The 21,550-nt window shown below is 36.3% G+C and overlaps 1 protein-coding gene across 1 annotated transcript in view; it reads left to right on the top strand.

The window, feature by feature from the left end:
* Positions 1–21,550, top strand: part of PCLO (piccolo presynaptic cytomatrix protein) — a 424,370-nt gene that overhangs the window by 22,824 nt on the left and 379,996 nt on the right. Inside the window, exon 3 of the mRNA XM_049641366.1 lies at positions 5,264–6,670. Coding sequence (XP_049497323.1) covers positions 5,264–6,670 — 1,407 coding nt within the window. The remainder of the gene's footprint in view (positions 1–5,263; positions 6,671–21,550) is intronic.

Below are 21,550 nucleotides of genomic sequence, written 5' to 3'. Positions count from 1 at the left end.
ATGTTTATATATTGAAGATAAGAGTTCTTGGACACATCGATATAATTATAGGCTTCCCTGGTATTGTCTCTTTCATTTTTGCCATCATTTATCAGGTGGATGTGGATGAGTATAGTGTAATGTTAGGGAATAGGTGTTAGTTGTGGCAAGGGACCTGGAAACTTGTTGATGAAATATTGGTGGAGGGTTTCTTCTGTGAACCAGCCTTGGCCTTGAATATTGTCTGACTTCTGTGGCATGGGGAAGAAGTCATAAGGACTGAAGTGTTCTAAGATCCTTGTTTATGGCTACATTGGACCGAAGACCCCATCATGTAGAAATAGGAGAACCAACTGTATTACAGGCATGGGTACCAAATGGAACGGGCAGCGAGTGTCTGAGGCACTGATGGCAATTAATTCAGGTTAATTTTCCTCAGACTTAGAGACAAATGCTTAATTTTAGAAATGAAGCAAGGCAGTAGTTGCCTCTGGGCAGGGAAAATATGTATGGTTAACAGGTATGGTGATTATGAGGGACTCTTTTCAGTTTGAATCAAAATGGGAATAGATTGTCCATGGGCAGAGGTATCCAGTCAGGTTCTGGGGAGGTTGGCATGTAACCAGAAAGTGAAGGCCGAAGCCTGTCATACAAACTGAGTAAACAGTGGGAAGTAGCAGAGTAAATACAGGAAAGTTGTAGCTTGAAGAGCACAGACATTCTCAGTTAATTTATTTCATTCAAACCAGCTCAAAAACGGTGGACATCTATCATGCTTAAAGCGTTAGTTAGACCCCAGGGGGTTGATAGAAAGACTCCTAGATAGAAAGTCCTTACCATTCGTTGCTTACCATCTTTTTAGGGGATATAGATTCGGAAATAGAAGGATGATATAAGTGCTAGCATGATAACATTAAGGAAATGAGATACTTTCAATTTCCTGCAAAAGATTAACTTTATTTCACAGTTTTGGGAGAGGCATCGAGGTGTGAGGGGAAGTAGTTAGAGTCACCCCCTTCTGTGGTTGTTCGTTTTGCCTGGGTTATGTTTTTGTGAGGGGTAAAGTACCTGAGCAATCACAAAGGCCAAGTGAGGGACAGTGGCTTTGGAAACGTGCAAAGATGAATGGGAAAGTACGTTTCATAAGCAGCGTAGACACACTTGAATAATGGAGAATGCAGTGCAAATACTATGGGATTTATAATGCCAAGGACTGAGAGGCCAAAGGCACTGTTACTTCTCTGTGTGCATCGTGAAAGACACGGCCCCACAGAAAAGTTAAAGGTGGTTTGTGATGCTGGAGGTGGGGTGCAGCGGGGGGCAGGTTGTGGACTTTTTCATTTTCTCAGTGTATGGGAGGTTTGCTTTTGTTTTTGTTTTCCAGTTGATCAGGGAGTTGGAAATGCCACTGTTTCCAGGACTAGATTAAGTGCTGAGATGCAAATCATTTCTATTTTCAATGGATGTGGCCAGTAGAATTAAATATAAAGGAGGCTCTTTCTAAAAAAATCCTAAGAGGATAAAAAGCTTTTCATACTGTGATCTCTACAATGATTTTAACCTGTATTCTAGTGGCGAGGAGGAACATGGAGGCGTCAAAATGGTTTTTATGTGTTGTTTATCAAAGTGAAGAAAATATGGTCATTAAAAGAATAAAAGTTGAGACCGTGGAATCTCTCAAAAAAAAGGGTGTATTAAGAGAAAAAGAGAAGAAGAGGTGACTTGGGTTTTCTACCTCTCTTCCTGACTCTCCTTTGTGTCCTTATGTGGAAACAAGAGTCATATGCATTCATAAACTAGAAGGACACATTTGATTTTGGAATAAGGGCAATATAGAATGTTTCCAAGTTTTAATATAAATTATGCATTTGATATGCTATGGTAGTGTACTAATTTTGCAGTGGTTCAAGGTGGAGTGAGAGCCTACTGGCTAGCTATGTGTGAAACTCCAACGTTCACATTGCACAGAGACTGAATATTTTGCTGAAAAAACCAAATGAATCCAAGGAAGTGTTCAAGGGGGAGAGTGGAAGGAAACTAGGAAGTTTCCTCGCAGGATGAAAGGAAAAAAGGAGTCATTACAGTATCATCAGATATAGTATCTGATACTATATCTGATGACACTTAATATATACCTGTAATAACCTTGAAGTTATATTACATGTTAACTTGTTTCTTATCTGATTTTTCTTCTGTAATCCAGCCTCCAGGAGACTAGAGATTTTTTCTCTTTTATTCAGTGCCATAGGCCAAGTAGAAGTTACCCGATAAATACTTGAATAAAGAAATGAATAGATGGGGTGTCCTGGCTGGCTCAGTTAGTAGAGCATGAGACTCAATCTCAGAGTTATGAGTTTAAGCCCCATGTTGGGCTAAAGTAGAGCTTACTTAAAAAAAATTAAAAACGAATAAGCGTATGAATTTTACATCGACTTTGGCCATAACACTTGTCAAAAAGAAGAAGAGCAATTTAACTATAATGCAAGTCACTAACCCTAGGAGTTTGTGATTTAAGGTGGTTATTATGGATGTACATCTCATAATATTTTGTAGAAAAAAATCAATGAGAGAGACTAGGTAAAAAATTATGCTTTTAATTATAGTTTCTTTTATCTTGTTTGCATGATTATAAGGTGCTTTGGTGTCAGTGAAGGCTGTGGAAAAAGACAAATGAGAAAAAATAAACAATAGAACAGCACAAGTGTCATTGAGAGTAGGGGAGATGGTCAAGTAGGTAGATGCATATTTGGAGGAATTTCTGTCCATCAAGAAGGGGGTAAAATCGGGTGAAAGTTTCCTAACATTCTAGCTTACCTTTTCAGTAGCAATTGTTTCTCTTTTGGGATTCAAATATTTATATGTATAAAAAGTTATTATGTGAGATGCTTCAAACATACAGAAACATAAAGATAATATAAAAGTACGTAGATCTTCAACTGCCATATTGAAAATAAATGTAATGAACGCTCAAGTACTTTCTACCTATTTTTTTACAAGTTTTTAGTAAATATTTCCATCAATTTATTTTCTGTATTCCTTAAAAACAAAAAATTCATAAGTTTAACACTTATGCTTTAAAATATTGTACACCAAAAGAAAACCAATTCTCATTCATGCTGCAAGTTGGTCTATGTTCTCTTTACTTCTGTTACTTTCTACCTATTTTTAACAAATATTTTAATTTTACTTTATGATTCACACTTTTAAACAGAAATAAGATGTTAGAGTTGAGAATCTTTTTTAATCTTCTCTAAACAAAAGTTTACTTGACCATGAGATTGCAAAATAAGTCCTTTCATACTGGCGAATGAGTTTAAATAACTTCTGTGTGCTTTTTATTTTAAAGCCTTTTTAATAATTAAGAAAAAATTCAGTAAAATTTAAAAAATTTTTTGAATTAAAAAAAATTTTTTTTTATTAGAAAACTTAATAGGGGTGCCTGGATGGCTCAGTTGATTAAGTGTCTAGCTTCGGCTCAGGTCATAATCTCAGGGCTCAAGAGTTCAAGTCCCACGTCGGGCTCTGTGCTAACAGCACGGAGACCGGAACCTACTTCGGATTCTGTGTCTCCCTCTCTCTCTCTGCCCCTCCCCCACCCATGCTCTGTCTCTCTTTCTCTCAAAAATAAATAAACATTAAAAATTTTTTAAATGCTTAACAGTATCAACTGTGAAATAATTAAAAAAAAATTAAGAGCTTGGGAAAAGTTAGTTCCATTTCTTTTCAAAAGAAAATTCTTTGCAGGTAAAGTGTATGTTTTTTTGCCAGCCTAACACTTGACACTTTTGTACTATAGAAAACTTTTCTGGTATCAATGCTCCATATATTTAGTTTTCAACCATGTAGAATTCTGTACAAAGAACCTCAGTGCCAAACTGGTAACACTGGTTACTTTGGGTGGAAAAGATTACATCACATAGAATTTGACATTCTAAATGATTTTGGAAATATTTAAAATTTTGTATTATAAGCATAAATTATTTTGAAATTTAAAAAAGAGGTGAAGGGGCACCTGGGTGGCTCAGTCAGTTGGGTGGCCGACTCTTGATCCAGTCCCATGTTGGGCTTCGTGCTGAGCACGGAGCCCTTAGCTTAAGATTCTCTCTCTCCCTGTGCCCCTCTCCCCCACTAGTGCACTCTCTCTTGTTCTTAAAAAAAAAAAAAAAAAAAAAAAAAGTAAATGTTAGACATAGGTAGTTTTAAATTATATTCTGAAATAAGTATGGAATTCACTGTCTCCTTTTCATAATTGATGTGACATGAAATGAGCAGATCAACTTACTCCTAAAGCTGTGTGTGTGTGTGTTATGTATATTTCACATGTATACGTATCTCACCAGTTAAATCAATATATTGCTTAGTTATATTGCTCTTTCTAGTATATTCATAAAACTTTAAAGAAAAAATATTTCCTCTGTAAAATCATGGTATTATTTATGATAATTTGAAGGGATGCCATTATTTTTTCCTTATTTTCTTAATAGAGAATGTTTTCTTTCTAACCCAGTGTGGTTAATAATTTTTGTTTTCACACATTTGATTATGTTGCCTTGGAGGGGAATGTAATGCTCTGCTAATTTAAGAAATTAGCAATGTGTTAATTATTTGACAAGCGTACTCTGGGTTGTATAACTGAAAACTGTTCATGAGCCATCAATAGAGAAAATATCTAATGTAACTGATTTATGGAATCTATTATGTTATAACTCTTCTTTTTATGATACAGTGTTTTCTGTTTCTAGTGGTAAACATGCTTTCAGTGAATCAAAGGCAAAGAACAACAAAATTAATATTAGAATAAAAAATCTTTTTATGTTTACTTTTTATTTTCCTTAAAATATACAGTGTTTAAGTCTCTGAGGTTCATTAATTATATTTCAGTATAATTAACATTTTATTTTTAATTTTATTAATTTTTTTTAATGTTTATTTACCTTTGAGAGAGAGAGAGAGAGCATGAGCAGGGAAGAGCAGAGAGAGAAGGAGACACAGAATCCGAAGCAGGCTCCAGGCTCTGAGCTGTCAGCACAGAGCCCCATGCGGGTCTTGAACTCACTAGCCTTGAGATCATGACCTGAGCCCAAGTCGGATGCTTAACCTACTGAGCCACCCAGGTGCCCCAACATGTTAATATTTTAATATAAACTAAGTGAACTAATTTGATCTATATTTTGTTTCAAATGATGAGCGACATAGCGTCAAATGGTACCATGCATTTTTAAAAATGTTTTTGTGTTTTCACATTGTTACTCTCTCACTGACCATTATTTTATATTATTTCTAGATAAAAGAGTGGCTCTGTTTAAACTGTCAGATGAAAAGAGCTCTCGGAGGTGACCTGGCTCCAGTTCCCTTATCTCCTCAGCCTAAACCGAAGATTGCCCCTGTTGGTCCTGCATCTGCCGTGGGCAAACCATCCCCACAGCCACAGCACACTTCTCCAAAGAAGGATACTGTACCCAAGCAGGAGATCTCGAAGGCACCTGAGTCTAAGAGGCCCCCACCTCTAGTGAAACAACCGACCATTCACGGCTCTCCCCCACTTGCCGCCAGGCAACCTCCAGCGGCGGAGCCTTCGCCCAAGCCAGCCCCTCCCAAAGAGCCCTCGGTTCCCTCTGAGCAGGCCGAGGTCCCCGTGGCTGATGATAAACCAAAGCAGCCCAAGACGGGAAAGCCAGCCACAGATGTCTCGTCTTCATCGTCAGTAGCAGCACAACCTGATATTCCAAGCCCCAAAGTACAGCTGGAAGATCAAGAGATAATAACCCCTCCTCTAAAAACAGACGCTGCCAAACCCTCCCAGAGTTTTCCACCAACGGGAGAAAAAGTCACCCCGTTTGATTCTAAAGTCATACCCCGACCTGCATCAGATTCGAAAATTATTTCACATCCTGGGCCCAGCCCAGAGGGCAAAGGTCAAAAACAAGCTGATCCAGTTCAGAAGAGAGAAGAGCCCAAGAAAGCACAAACCAAAATGAGTCCTAAGCCAGATGCCAAGCCGATGCCAAAAGGGTCACCTCCACCCGCAGGCCCAAGACCTCCCACTGGCCAAACTGCCCCCACAGCTCAGCAGCCCCCAAAGCCTCAGGAGCAGTCGCGACGTTTCAGTCTGAATCTGGGAAGTATTACCGATGCCCCTAAATCGCAGCCCACGACTCCTCAAGAAACTGTGACTGGAAAACTCTTTGGGTTTGGAGCATCAATCTTCAGCCAGGCATCAAATTTAATCTCCACAGCAGGCCAGCCTGGGTCTCAATCTCAGAGTGCTCTTGGAGCCCCAACAAAACAGGGCCCTCCTCCTTCACAGCCACCTCCTTCTCAGGGGCCACCCAAATCCACAGGTCAGGTACCACCGGCACCTGCAAAGGTTGTACCTGTGAAAAAGGAAGCAAAAGCTCCAGTAGTTGAAAAATTAGAACCCAAATCTGAACTAGTTCCAACAGTAAAAAGAACAGAAACAGAAAAGAAGCCTCTGCCTGTTAAGGATAGCAAACCTCTAACAGCTGAGCCTCAAAAGGCTGTCCTTCCCCCCAAATTGGAGAAAACTCCCAAACCAGAATCAGCATGTCCTCTCTGCAAGACTGAACTCAATATAGGTTCTAAGGATCCTCCTAACTTCAATACTTGCACCGAATGCAAGAATCAAGTGTGTAATCTCTGTGGATTTAACCCTATGCCACACTTGACTGAGGTAAGCAATTTATATATTATTTACGGATGTGACTCTATCATGTTTATTGTGAAATATTTTGTTAACCAAATTTCTAGACAAAAAAAACCTCCAAAAAATAGACAAAAACATTTCTAGTAAAGAAGGTATATCAATAGTGATGTCATAGAAGAAGTTTCAATTACTTATTACATGCTTAGTTTATTACTAAAGTTTCATGTAATTTGTATTTTTCTGGATTATGCACCAGAAGTAAGAAGATGAAATAAGTTGACAATTTAAAATAACAATTAACGCATTCCTTCATGAATTAAAGACCTGTAGCTTTGGAATCGTATCTGGTTTTCACTCATTAACGCCAAATAAGGTTCTAATTTACCATTCCCATTATCTCCAATCCCTTCTGTCTCTCCTACCTTAAAGAAAGTTTTGGTTGCTTGCAGATCCCAAAACAACATGAGGTCTGTTATTTTACAAAATTCTTAAGAACTTAGTATAATATTGCTTATTAGAAAATACTGATTGAAACATACTATGTCTAGACTTTTTATAATTCTCTTTGGGACTGTTATCTGGCTTAAATATAATAGAGTACTGTTTAAGAAATGTGCCAAAAAAAAAAAAAAAAAAAGATACCTGGGGTTCAGTAACTGATGTCAAGAGATTGTGTTTTTATTTACTTTTATTTTTTTTATGGGATGATGAGACCTTTTCTCCAAATGTAAATGACCTAACAGCAGATGGCAAATTTCTACCTAACAGTTAGAGAAGAATGAATCTATAAGCGTTAGTAATGTGTTAGGGCTATTGGAATGAATATTTGGATCTTGGGTAACAGGGATTAAACGCTTGCTGCTGTGTCAGATGGTTAATAAATATTTAGACATTGAATTTGAAGTAATTGTTCATTGTCTTACACACATCAAAAATACTTAAGGATTATTTTTTTCTGTGCTCTTTGATTTTGTGATTCATTGGAATGGAAAAATTGAACAGATTTTGGCAACTACACAAAAGAAGCTTTAGAGATTCTGGTGTTGTTTTCAAGTTAAGTTTTTTAAAAGAATAAACCATATACAATTTTTATTCTTTTACCTTTAAAAGACTTAGGTTGCTTTGACATTATTAACACCATATGAAAGTATTGTTTCTAAAGATTTAAGCACATTTTTATCTTCTTTATCTGTGATGAATAAAGTTAACTAAGATCCACTGAAAAGGCAGATAAAATTTGGTTTCCCTCAGCACTTCCTGAATGGTAACAACTATAATTATTACTTGCAGTGTTTTGGATTCAATGCAAAAGCAAAACAAAAAGCAAACCTTAAATTTCTTCCATATATTTAGAAGAGTTGTTTTTGGTTGTGTATTCATGAAGCAGAAAATTTTGTATTTCATAGACTTACAGAATTGTACCCTTTAATGAGGAGTCTTAAGGTGTCAACACAGTGCAGTTTAATACTTATAAAACAAATTGCATCACTAAAAACAAAACATAATGTCTGCATTTAAAATGTATTTTGGGCACGCTAAAAAAAGAAAACAAAACACTGTAGTGTGGAGGGAGGACTTGAGTGTGTATGTGTCTGTGTATGTCTTTGTTTGTACAAATGTGTCTGTATATACATGTTTCAGAGGAGATCATGTTTCAGAGGAGAAAAAAATCTGGTGTTAACAAAAGCGGTTGGCTAGGGCTCCTAGCTTAGTTTAACTGTGCTAATCCGTATCAAGTTTTCAGTTAGCCTTAGTGCCCTCTGGTCTTTAGGTAACGTCCATTGGCTGACCCAGTATCAAGGGAGTGAATGATGTTAGTTGAGTTAATCACTGTTCAAGTATCCCTATTACTATTACCCCAAAGGACTTCAGAGGATTGGCAGAAGGAGTTAGTTGAAAAGAAGGCACATTGTGCTTGCATATGTGTGTGCATACGTGCACATATATTTCTAGAAAATTGTAGATACGATTTATAGGCTTAAGTCGTGGTGCTGTCCCAGAGTTCTTAACTGCTAATCTCTGCTCATTGCCTTCCGTTAGGAGCGATTAGGAAAGCATCTTCTCCCTGATTGTTGCCGTATTTCTGTGCTTTCTCCCCTCTGCTTGATATTTGTTTCTTGTTACCTAATATTTTCTGCTCTTTCATTCTAGTTTTAGAGGGCACGCTCAGAAAATACTCAGACTTTATGCCTGCAATGCAAATAAATGGTATTTCTAAGTAAGGATTCAACTGTTTCCATGTATTTTTCTGATAAAGCACATTTAGCTTCATATTATAAGCCTCTGCTTCCACTGTACCTAATCACTGTGAGGCAGCACCTCTTTTCCCGTGGGTACCACCCCGCCTTCCCCTTTCGCTATTCTGTTCCTCTGGTGGTGAGAAGGGCTGGTTATATGGGTTATGGAGCTACAGAGAGTATTTCCCCCTCCCCCGCACAGTCCTCAAACACACCTGTCTCTGAGGTTGCTTCCTGTTTCTCATGCACAGCATCCCCCACAACACCTGAGCTGTGCCAAGGGCTGCCTGAGGGCCCTGGGGTGTAGCCAGGCTTCAGCCTAAGCTTCAAGGTTTAACTGTTTGATGCCAAGTTTGTATAAATGACACTGTAATCCATTAGCCTCTGATAGCAAGGAAAAAGGCTTCTAGGCTTTAACTTCTGGTAGCTCAGGACACATGTTATTAATTTTAAAAGCAGCAGCAGCAAGGCTTTCTGAAAGAGCTAGTCTTAGAGAATTTGGAAGCATCCTGAGAAAAACAGCCTAAATTAACAATCCATTTACCTAGTGAATTTTAACAGTTCTACTTCAGTTCAAATGCAAAAAAGGACTCATAATTACTCATAGTGGGTGTTTATCTTAATGTTTTTACTATACCTTTCAAAAGGAGTTTTGTACTACAGGAATGAAACTTAAAACCATGTCTCCTCATGTTTCAGGAAGTTCTAGGGTCGCAATTTTGCTTCCTTAGTAAGATAATTATGCATGGCCTAAATGATGTAGGAATAGCTAGCATATATTTGTCACCAGGCAACAAATGGGCCTTTTGAGCCAATTAAGACCCACTGGTGTAACTGGGATCCCTTCAGATCTTTGTTCTCTAGCCGAGGTGGCTTCTGCATTGTCTATCAAATACTCAAGGAAAGCGTAATGGGCGTGCACTGTGTTTCTTAGTTTGGCAAACACATATCCAGCTTTTACTTTAAAAACGATTACTTAACTCTTTAAAAATTATAAATACACACACACACTCACACACATATCTCTCAGCACCCAAAAGCACATAAGTACATACATACACACCAAACTGAAGACTGAAAGAATAATAAAAAATCAATAAGTAGGAAACTCTTCTACCAATAATTATTTTTAAAATAATCACCTAGTGGAGATCTGCATTCCCTGTGAATACTTCTGACTTCGCTGGCAGAGAGGGACGCCTGCTAGCCCTTTTTAGCTTACATGAGAAAGTTGACAAGTTTGTGGGTAGAAGCAAAATTTTTGGTTCTTAAGTCTTAGGAGACTTTTGATATGTTGCCTTTATATTAAGTGTATATTTAGTCAGAAAATCCAAATAGGGATTTAAAATAGATTTTTGTTTAAACAAATTTAGTCAAAAAGCAATTTCTCCATTAGTCTTTTTTCTATGCCTTTTTACGTGCTTAATATTCTATTCTATATGATAGTTCTCTATCCCAATCTTAACAGGTGATTATATAACATTTATTCACATGATTAAACTCTTCTTAAATATTATTAAAATGAGTATTACTTAATTTTTTTGGATACATGGGTATGTTCTTTCAATATTAATTTAAATATTACTTAATTTTTTGGATACATGGATACACATTCTTCTCATATTAGGGATTTAGGTTTCATTTTTTTCCTTATAAATGAGTAATATTTTTGGATGCAAATATATTGTATTTTCACTGTTTCCCAAGGAAAGCTTGCCAGTACTGATGTTACTGAAGGAGGGGACAAGGACCTTGCAGTGTCAGATTCTCTTTGGCGACGTAAGGCAGTTAACACTGCCACCACTGGTGTCACGTGATTCCTTTTTTACTGAATCTTCTCCATACTTGAAGAAAAACATTTAAAATGATCTTTGTTAATCTGGAAGTCTAAAATTGCTATCATATTGTTCCTTTGACTTATATTTCTTTTATTACCATTTTGTTTGACTATTAAAGGCAAATAGATGATTTCTAGAGAAAATATTGTCCAGGCATTATGGGAAAAGGTAAACTGCTATCGTTGTTGCTGTTTTTTTGTTTTTTTTTTTCTTTTTTTTCCCCCTTTTGCTACAGGCTGGTATTAGACAGTCCTTTTCCTCACAACAGCCTTGTTGGGTAGGTTTTACAGTGATTTTAGAGATCAGGAAAATGACTATCAGAGGGGGGCAGCTATCAAGCCCTAGAGGCTGAGCCCGTGCCCCTCTCTCCTGTAATATGTTTGAGTGACCTAGGGAACTCAAAAACAAATGCCTCTTGTTGTGTCCTCTCTTACCTGTAAGTTGTGTCAGTTGGTGATTACTAGGACTTTAATATCAGCAAATTTGCTAATATTTGCATCAAAGCAAGGTCACATTTGGAGCTCACAGAACAGTGGTGGATGTGTTACATGGTTGGACTTAGAAGGATGGGCAGATGAAGAGGTTCAGAGCGTAGAGGCCAGCATCATCGCATTATTTTTCTTTCCAGATAAGTCCACCAACTGGTCACCATTTGTTTACACGTGAAAGAGAGTGAGTGATGCACCTGCCTTCATATATAGTGAATGTGAGGACATAAAGCATACTTGCTGCAGCTGCCAGAAATACTATTACATTCCTGCCAGGGAATGCAAAGACTTTACTCTGTGAACATTATGAACATCTAAGGTGGTTGTTAATCCTTGCTTCTCCCAACAGTTTGGTGTAGACTCCTTTGCTACATTCCCATGAGTGGGATTGCTGGACCTTCGGTTATCTATATCTTAAATTTGTTCTTCAGGCATTTGTATCAGTTTATATTCTGACCAGCTTCTCATATATTCTGCTCTTTCTCTCGAGATTCATTGTCTGATAAGATTGTCACTGGACAAATGTGGCTAATGAGCACTGTGGCTAACTTAACCTAAGATTATTTTAAGTGCAAAAAAACAGTGGATTTCAAGAAGTCAGTATGAAACAATGTAAAACATCTCAATAATTTTGTGATTACTATTGTATAAGGCTTTTCTTCCTTAAGTATTGCTTCTTTTACTGCCTTTTCATCACACAACTTTGTAGTTGCTTAGGCTCATGCGTGGCAATATACCTCTGTGTAGGATATATATCTTTCTCTCTCTACCAGAAAACACCAATGTTATTAGATTTCTTGATCTCTGATCGTCTTTTCCAGAGCTAATTTTCCTCATATTACACAAGATAGCTAGTTCTTTTTGCATTCATTACTGAGCAAAGAGGTCTCGGGGCTCTCTCATCAAGAGACATAAGGATCAATGTTCTCAGGTGCTGCTAACCATCATTAAGAAGTATCAGTCCTACTGACTAGCACAGTGTGGCCATGCGAGTCTTCAGGACACCTTCTCTACTGATCCCTCAGGTACCAATGTTTCCTCCTTCAGAACTTTTGAATCTGTGGCTTTGAGTAAAATTCATCAGTTTTTGGGTCAGTTGCTGGAGACCCAGCAATACAAAATAACTAGAATTTACATCATCTGGTCTGCTATTTTCTCCCTTTTCTTTTCTTAATTGCTGTTTATTTTACTTTTAAAACTTAACTCCAATAGTTTCAATTATAGAAGTAGTATATATGTGCATATATATATATATATGTGCATATATATATATATATATATATATATATATAACAGATACATATGTATCTGTTACGTATATAACAATCCATACAGTACTGAAGTGTCTGAAGAGAAATAGCTTTCTCTCCCCCATGCACTTCATACTAACGACTTAGTATCTTTTCAGACATGTCTTTTTCTTTTTTGCTTTTTTAAAAATTTTGATTGCTGTGTAATTGACATAGAATATATCATTAGTTTCATATGTATAACAGTCATTCAACAATTACATATGTTATGAAATGCTCGCCACAATAAGTGTATTACAGTACTGAATGGATTCCCTATGCTGCACTTTTCATCCCTGTGACTTACTTATTTTACGATTGGAGCTCTGTGCCCTTTAATCCCCTTTGTGCATTTTACCCATTCCCCCCCCCCCCCAACCCTTCCCCTTTGGCAGCCATCAGTTCTCTATAAGTCTCTTTCTTTTTTGTTGTTTGTTTGCTCATTTGTTATTTAGATTTCACATAAAAATGAAATCATATGGTATTTGTCTTTTTCTGGCTTATTTCACTTAGCATAATACCCTCTAGGTCCATCATTCTTGTCATGAATGGCAAGATTCATAGCTGAGTGGTATTCCCTTCTGTATATGTACTATATCTCCTTTATCCATCCATCTCTTGATGTACGCTTGGGTTGCTTCCATGTCTTAACTATTGTAAATAATGCTGCATATAAGGATGCATATGTATTTACAAATTAGTGCTTCTTTACTTTTAAGATAAATACCCAGTAGCGGAATTAATGGATCATTTATGGTAATTCTGTTTTTAATGTTTGAGGAAACTTTATCCTGTTTCCACAGTAATTGCACCAGTTTACATTCCTACTAACAGTGCAGGATGGTTCTCTTTTCTTCACATCCTTGCCAACACTTGCCTTTTTATACTAGCCATTCTGACTGATGTGAGGTGAAATCATTGTGGTTTTGATTTGCATTTCCCTGATGATTAGTGATGTTGAGCATCTTTTCATGTTCCATTGGCCATCTCTGTGTCTTCTTTTGGAAAAATGTCTATTCACGTTCTCTGCTCATTTTTTAATTGGATTATTTGTTTTTTAGGGAGTTTTGTTGTATCTGTTCTTTACATATTTTGGATATTAATCTCTTATTGGCTATATTATTTACCAGTATTTTCTTTTATTCGGGTTGTCTTTTTGTCTTGTTGACAGTTCCCTCTGCTGTGCAAAAGCCTTTTATTTTGGTGTAGTTGGAATAGTTTATTTTTGCTTTTGTTTTAATGCCTGAGGAGACAGATCCAGAAAAATACTGCTAAGGTTGATGTCTAAGAGATTACTGCCTATGTTTTCTTTTAGGAGCTTTATGATTTAAGTCTTTAATCCATTTTGAGTTTATTTTTGTGTATGATATAAGAAAGTGGTTCAGTTTTATTCTTTTGCATGTAGCTGTCCAGTTTTCCTAGTCCCATTTATTGAAGAGACTGTTTTTTCCTGATTGCATATTCTTGCCTCTTTGTCACAGATTAATTGACCATAGATGTGTGGGTTTATTTTTGGGCTTTGTTCCATTGATCTATGTGTGTCTGTTTTTGTGCCAATACCATACTGTTTTGATTGTGATAGCTTTGTAGTATATCTTGAAATCTGGAATTGTGATACCTCCAACTTTGTTCTTATTTATCAAGGTTGCTTTGGCTATCTGGGGTCTTTTGTGGTTCCATGCAAATTTTGGGATATTTTTGTTCTACTTGTTTGAAAAACAGTGTTGGTATTATGATAGAGACTGCATTGAATCTGTACATTGCTTTGAGTAGCATGTACATTTTAACAATATTCTTGGGGCGCCTGGGTGGCTCAGTCGGTTAAGCATCTGACTTCGGCTCAGGTCATGATCTCGCAGTCCATGGGTTCCAGCCCCACGTCGGGCTCTCTGCTGACAGCTCGGAGCCTGGAGCCTGTTTCAGATTCTGTGTCTTCCTCTTTCTCTGACCCTCCCCTGTTCATGCTGTCTCTCTGTCTCAAAAATAAATAAATGTTAAAAAAAAATTAAAAAAAACCCAAAAAACACCAATATTAATTCTCTAATCTATGGGCATGGTTAACCTTTCTATTTGTGTATCCTTCACTTTATTTCATCAATGTGTTAAAGTTTTAAGAGTACAGGTCTTTCACCTCTTTGGTTAAACTTATTCCTAAGTATTTTATTCTCTTTGATGCAGTTGTAAATGGGATTGTTACACATATTTCTGTTTTTTGCTATTTGATAGCAATCCGTGTATAGAAATGCAGTGGACTGCTGTATATTGATTTTGTATTCTGAAGTTTTACTGAATTCATGTATTAGATATAATAGTTTTTTGGTGGAGTCTTTAAGGTTTTCTGTATATAGTATCATGCCATCTGCAAGTATGGACAGTGTTTTCTTTTTTCTTTCTTACCAGTTTGGAAGGCTTTTATTTATTTATTTTTTGTCTGGTTTTATGGCCAGGACTTCCAGTACTATGTTGGATAAAAGTGATGAGAATGGACATCCTTGTCTTGTTCCTGATCTTAGGGGAAAAGCTTTCAGTTTTCACCACTGAGTATGAATTTGGCAGAGGGTTTGTCGTATATATAGCCTTTATTACGTTGAGGTATTCCTTCTATACCCATTCTATTGAGAATGGGTTTAATTTTGTCAAGTGTTTTTCTTGAATCTTGAAATATTGTGGTTTTTTTTTTTAAATGCTTATTTATTTATTTTGAGAGAGAGAGACAGAGGGCGCGCGCGTGCATGCAAGTGGGGGAGGCGTAGAGAGAGATGGGAGAGAGAGAATCCTGAACACACTACACACTCAACACAGAGCCTGATGCAGGGCTCAATCCCATGACTTCGAGATAATGACCTGAGCAGACATTAAGAGTTGAACGACCAACCGACTGAGACACCTAGGCGCCCTAATCATTTAGTTTTTAATCTTAATTTTGTAAATCACATTGATCAATTTGTGTATATTGAACCATCCTAGCATCTTTGGAATGAATCCCTATGATAGTTATAATGATCGTTTTAATTTAATGTGTTGTTGAATTTGGTTTGGTAATATCTTGTTGATGTTTTTGTATATATGCTCATCTGGGATATTGGTATGTAATTTTCTTTTATTGTAGTGTCTTTGTCTAGTTTTGGTATCAAAGTAATGTTGTCTCATAGAATGCATTTGGAAAAATTCCTTGATTTTTTTTTTTTTTTTTTTTTTTTTTTTTTTTTAGCAGTTTGGAAAGAAAGGTATTAATTCTTTTTAAAAGGTTCATTAGAATTGACCTGTGAAATCATCTGGTCCTGGACTTTAGTTTGTTGGGATTTGTTTGATTACGGATTCAATTTTGTTACCAGTAATTGATCTTAAATATCTTTGTGAATCAGTCTCAGAAGATTCTGTTTCTAGAAATTTATCTATTTCTTTCAGGTTGTCCAATTTGTTGGCATATAATTTTTTATTGTATTAAATTATTTGAATTTCTGTGTAATTGGTTGTAGCTTCTCTGTCTTTTTTTGTTTATTTATTTGAATCCTCTCTCTTTTTTTCTTGATGAGTCTAAACCAGCTTTGAGTCTCATTGATCTTTTTCTGTTGTTTTCTTTTCCATTTATTTCTGCTCTGATAATTATTATTTCCTTCTTTGTACTAACTTTGGGCTTTGTTTATTCTTCTTTTTCAAGTTCCTTCAAGCAAAAGTTTAGGTTGCTTATTTGAGATTTTTGTTTCTTGAGATAAGCCTATGTTGTTATAAACTGCCCTCTTAAAACTGCTTTTGCTACATCCCAAAGCTTTTAAATGGGTTTATTTTCATTTGCTCCCAAGTATTTTTTGATTTCTTACTATGATTATTTTGCTAAGGAAGTCCTTTTTACATTTATATTATAAAAATAGCCTTCCACATTTCTTATAAACATGTAATTTTATTCTTCACTTTAGGTCACTTATTTATCTGTCATTATTATTATTAGTTTTTGGTGTATTGTGAGGTGAAGGGTTTAATTTTACATATTCACAATGCATGACCACTTGCCGCCACATTATTTACTAAGTAATTCATTCTTTTCACTCTCTTTTTAAATTATTTTTATTATAATTCCCATATAATTAATATACAGTGTTATATTAGTTCCAGGCATACAGTATAGTGATTCAACAATTCTATACATTACACAGTGCTCATCACAGCAAGTTTATTCTTAATCCTCTTCATCTATTATTTTACCCATCCTCTCATCCTCCTCTCCTCCGCTAACCATAAGTTTCTTCTCTATATTTAAGAGTTTAGTTTTTTTCCTCTTTTTTCTTTGTTTTCTTTGTTGAATTCCACATGAGTGAAATCATATGGTATTTGTCTTTCCCTGATTGACTTATTTCACTTAGCAGTATATCCTCTTAGATGCTTTCATATTGTTGAAACTGGCAAGGTCTTACTATTTTTATGGTTGAGTAATATTTCATTTTATGTATATATCATATCTTTATCCACTCTTCTATGGATGGACACTTGTGTTGCTTCCATATCTTAAATGTTGCTAATAATCCTGCAGTAGCCATAGGGGTGCATATATCTTTTCAAATCAGTATTTCTGTATTCTTAGGGTAAATACACAGTAGTGGAATTACTTGATCTTATGATAATTCTATTTTCAATTTTTTGAGGACTTTTATTTACTGTTTTCCATACTGGCTGCACCAGTTTGCATTTTCATCAGCAGTGGCCCAGGGTTCCTTCTCTCCACATCCTCACCAACTCTTGTTTCTTGTGTTTTTGATTTTAGCCATTCTCATAGGTGTGAGCTGATATCTCACTGTGGTTTTGATTTGCATTTCTCTGATGCTGAGTGATGCTGAGCATCTTTTCATGTGTCTGTTGACCATCTGTATATCTTCTCTGGATAAATCTCTGTTCATATCTTCTGCCAATTTTTAACTGGATTAGTTGTTTTCTGGGTGCTGACTTTATATGTTGTGAATACTAACCTTTTATTGGATATGCCATTTGCAAATATCTTCTCCCATTTAGTAGATTGTCTTTTGGTTTTGTTGATTGTTTCCTTCTCTTCACATAAGCTTTTTATTTTGATGTAGTCCCAGTAGTTTATTTTTGCTTTTTTCTCCCTGTCTCAGGAGAGGCAAAATTTTTGAAAAATGTTGATATGGCTGATGTCAGAGAAATTGATGCTTGTGCTCTCTTCTGTGATTTTTATGGTTTCAGGTCTCACATTTAGGTATTTAATCCATTTTGAGTTTATTTTTATGTATGGTAGAAAAATGTGGTCCAGTTTCTTTCTTTTGCATGTAACTGCCCAGTTTTCCTAACACTATTTGTTGCAAACACTTTCTTTTTCCTATTGCATGTTCTTGCCTTCTTGACTCCTTTATTGAAGGTTAGTTGACTGTATAATCATGAGTTTATTTCTGGGCTTTTGATTCTGTTACATTGATCTGTGTATCGTGTGTGTGTGTGTGTGTGCATGTGTGTGTGTGCGTGTGCATGCACGCATGTGCTCCAGTACCATACTGGTTTGATTACTATAGCTTTGTAGTGTATCTTGAAATCTCAGATTGTGATACTTCAAATTGTTTTCTTTTTCAAGATTGTTTTGGTTATTCAGGGTCTTTTGTGGTTTCATACAAATATTAGGATTTTTTATTAATTTTTTTAATGTTTTATTTATTTTTTAAGACAGAGAGAGACAGAGCATGAATGGGGATGGGGCAGAGAGAGAGGGAGACACAGAATCCAAAGTAGGCTCCAGGCTCTGAGCTATCAAGGAGCCCAGAGCCCCATGCGGGGCTCAAACTCACGAACCGTGAGATCATGACCTGAGCTAAAGTCGGACACTTACTGACTGAGCCACCCAGGCATCCCCAAATATTGGGATTTTTGTTCTGGTTTTGTGAGAAATACTTTTGGTATTTTGATAGAAGTTGCATTAATTCTGTAAATTTCTTTGGGAAGTGTAGACATTTTAGCAATATTTGGTCTCCCAATCCATAAGCATGAAATATCTTTCCATTTAGTTTGTGTTATTTTCCATTCTTCATCAGTTTTTACAGTTTCCAGAGAATAGATCTTTCCCCTCCTTGGTTACATTTATTCCTAGGTATTTTATTATTTTTGGTGCAATTGTAAATGGGGCTGTTTTCCAATTTTTTATTTCTGCTATTTCATTGTTAGTGTATAGAAATGCAATGGATTTCTGTATATTGATTTTGTATCTGTGACCTGAGTTCATCTATTAGTTCTAGTAGTTTTTTCATAGAGTCTTTAGGATTTTCTATACATAGTATCATGTCATCTGCAAATAGTGGAAGTTTTACTTTTTTACCAATTGGATGGCTTTTATTTCTTTTTGTTGTCTTATTGCTGTGGCTAGGATTTCCAGTACTATGTTGAATAAAAGCGGTGAGAGTGGACATCCTTGTCTTGTTCCTGATCTTAGGGGAAAAGCTCTCAACTTTTCACTACTGAGTATGATGTTATCTGTGAGTTTTCCATATATAGTTATTTTTATGTTGAAATATGTTTCTTTACTCTGATTTTTAGTGCTACCTTTATCTTGTAATAAATTTTCTTAAAACAATTCACTCTTCTAGATTCTTTAATTTAATTGTACTATTAAATGTTAAATGTCTAGTCTGCAGTTTTAGTACCTTACTATTTTTATTAGTCTAGTTTTAACATTTAACAATATTAAGTATCAATGAAAATCTAAGTCAAAAAGTCTAGTGATAGGGTGTGTACCCGCCCAGAATTTGACTTTACCTTATTTATAAGCTAATAAATTAACTTGTTACTGTTTTGTAGATGCCAGTCATTGATATGACACTCCTGGGTCGAAGACAGGGAACTTTATTACTCACACCACAGCAGGCAGTGTGAACGTCAGCATATTTGTATCAGTTCACCTTGCCCTCCACTCTGATGTGGATCATGTGATATGGGCCTACACTGATAACTGCACATGTAGTGGGTTTGAGTCACATGTGAGGAACACTGAGCTTGTTGAATCTACCTCTTATATCGCAAATGGTAAGCCAGCCTATTCCTTGTCTTACCGAGAGAAATTGCCTCATCCTTTTAGGTTGCCCACTATACACACAAGCCTAAGAAATGGCCAAAGTGAAGAGCAGCCAGAGCCTTGCATTGTTGGCATAAACTATAAGACATCCAGGAGCAGGAGAGACTGAGGATTCTCTTTCCCAAGAGGTATTAATAACCCAGTGGATTAACAAAAAATTAATGTTTATTTATTTTTGAGAGAGAGAGAGGACGAGCGGGTGAGGGGCAGAGAGGGAGGAAGACACAGAATATGAAGCAGGCTCCAGGTTGTGAGCTGTCAGCACAGAGCCGTATGCAGGGCTCGAGCTCGCAAACCGTGAGATCATGACCTGAGCCCAAGTCGGACGCTTAACTGACTGAGCCATCCAGGTGCCCCAATCCATTGGAGCCATCCAGGTGCCCCAATCCATTGGATTTTAAGCTTAAAATATTATGACTTCTTTCTTAAAATGATGTTACAGGGGCGCCTGGGTGGCTCAGTCAGTTGAGTGGCCGACTTCGGCTCAGGTCATGATCTCACGGTCCGTGAGTTCGAGCCCCACGTTGGGCTCTGTGCTGACAGCTCGGAGCCTGGAGCCTGTTTCAGATTCTGTGTCTCCCTCTCTCTGACCCTCCCCATTCATGCTCTGTCTCTCTCTGTCTCAAAAATAAATAAATGTTAAAAAATAAAAATAAAAAAAAAATGATGTTACATATGGAGACCAAGGATAGAAAACAGTGAGAATTGAAAGTAGGCTAGTTGAGGCCAATTTCAGCCACTTGACTGCGAGAGGGAAGCTGCCCATTTGGAAACCTCTCTTATTCTTGAACCTGCTTCTCATCCAACTCCATGAAACTTCCATTAAAGAAGACTACCTCTGAAACTTCCTACTTAGATTAAGAAAATTAGGCTCAGAGAACTAAAATTAAATGCTTAAGATTGGGGCCAGATAGTGATCGCTAAGTACTAAATAAAAATACTCTTTATTTAGGCTGTTTTATGCAGCTCCTTTTAACAACTCCTTTTCTAAACTGTGAGCACCAGAGCAAGAGGACAAAACAGACAACTCAGTCTTATATGCAAATAAGCATGCTCCATGATTTAGTATGTATTAATATTTTCTTGCCCCACTGTATGTGGGTTACATAATCCTACGTTTTGATATAATGTTAATATAATTTAAAAATAAATGCAATGGCATTTTCACGATACAGTTTTATGACTGAGATTACTCTTGCATTAAATTTTAGAAATCTTTCTAATTAGATGGCAAAATAATGTTCTATATATGATACTCTATACTACTAACAATGTAATTTACATGGTCATTTTATAAAACTTATTGCAGGTGTTTCTTACTGTAGGAGAAAAAAGTGATAATAGATATTTATATAATTGAAACAATACGTTTTGCTATAATATTTTCTCATATTGGAAATTACATATATACCTATATACACATATATATGTATGGTGTGTGTATACACTTTTATATATGTATATTTTTAGATATAAAATAGAAATTTCCCTGGGAAGGATTAGGGCTCAAAATACTATTTTGGGAGAAAACATACATAGTGTTGTGTATTAACATATAGAAGTGTGAGTCACATCTGCCTTGTCAGTTTCTAAAATATGTAGTGTCAAGTAAAAATATCATCAGGAGAAATTGAAATGTGTCTTACATATTGAATTAGCCACTGGAATAAAAATAACCTCAGATATCCATGTGTGCAGTGCCTAACCTTGGCTTTGAATACTTTTATGTTTCTCTCTTGCTTTTTACAAATGTTATAAGGGCGCCTGGGTAGCTCAGTCAGTTAAGCATGTGACTCTTGATTTCAGCTCTGGTCATGATCTCATGGTTTATGAGATTGAGCCCTGCTTCAGGCTCTGTGCTGGCAGCATGGAACCTGCTTGGGATTCTCTCTCTTCCTTTCTCTCTGTCCATCCCTGTCTTGCTCTCTCTCTCTTTCTCAAAATAAATAAACTTAAAAAAATGCTATAATAAATATTATATACTATAAT

Source organism: Panthera uncia, chromosome A2 (genome assembly GCF_023721935.1).
Source record: "Panthera uncia isolate 11264 chromosome A2, Puncia_PCG_1.0, whole genome shotgun sequence".
NCBI classification, from domain to species: Eukaryota; Metazoa; Chordata; class Mammalia; order Carnivora; family Felidae; genus Panthera; species Panthera uncia.
This window is presented reverse-complemented; position numbering and strand designations above follow the sequence as displayed.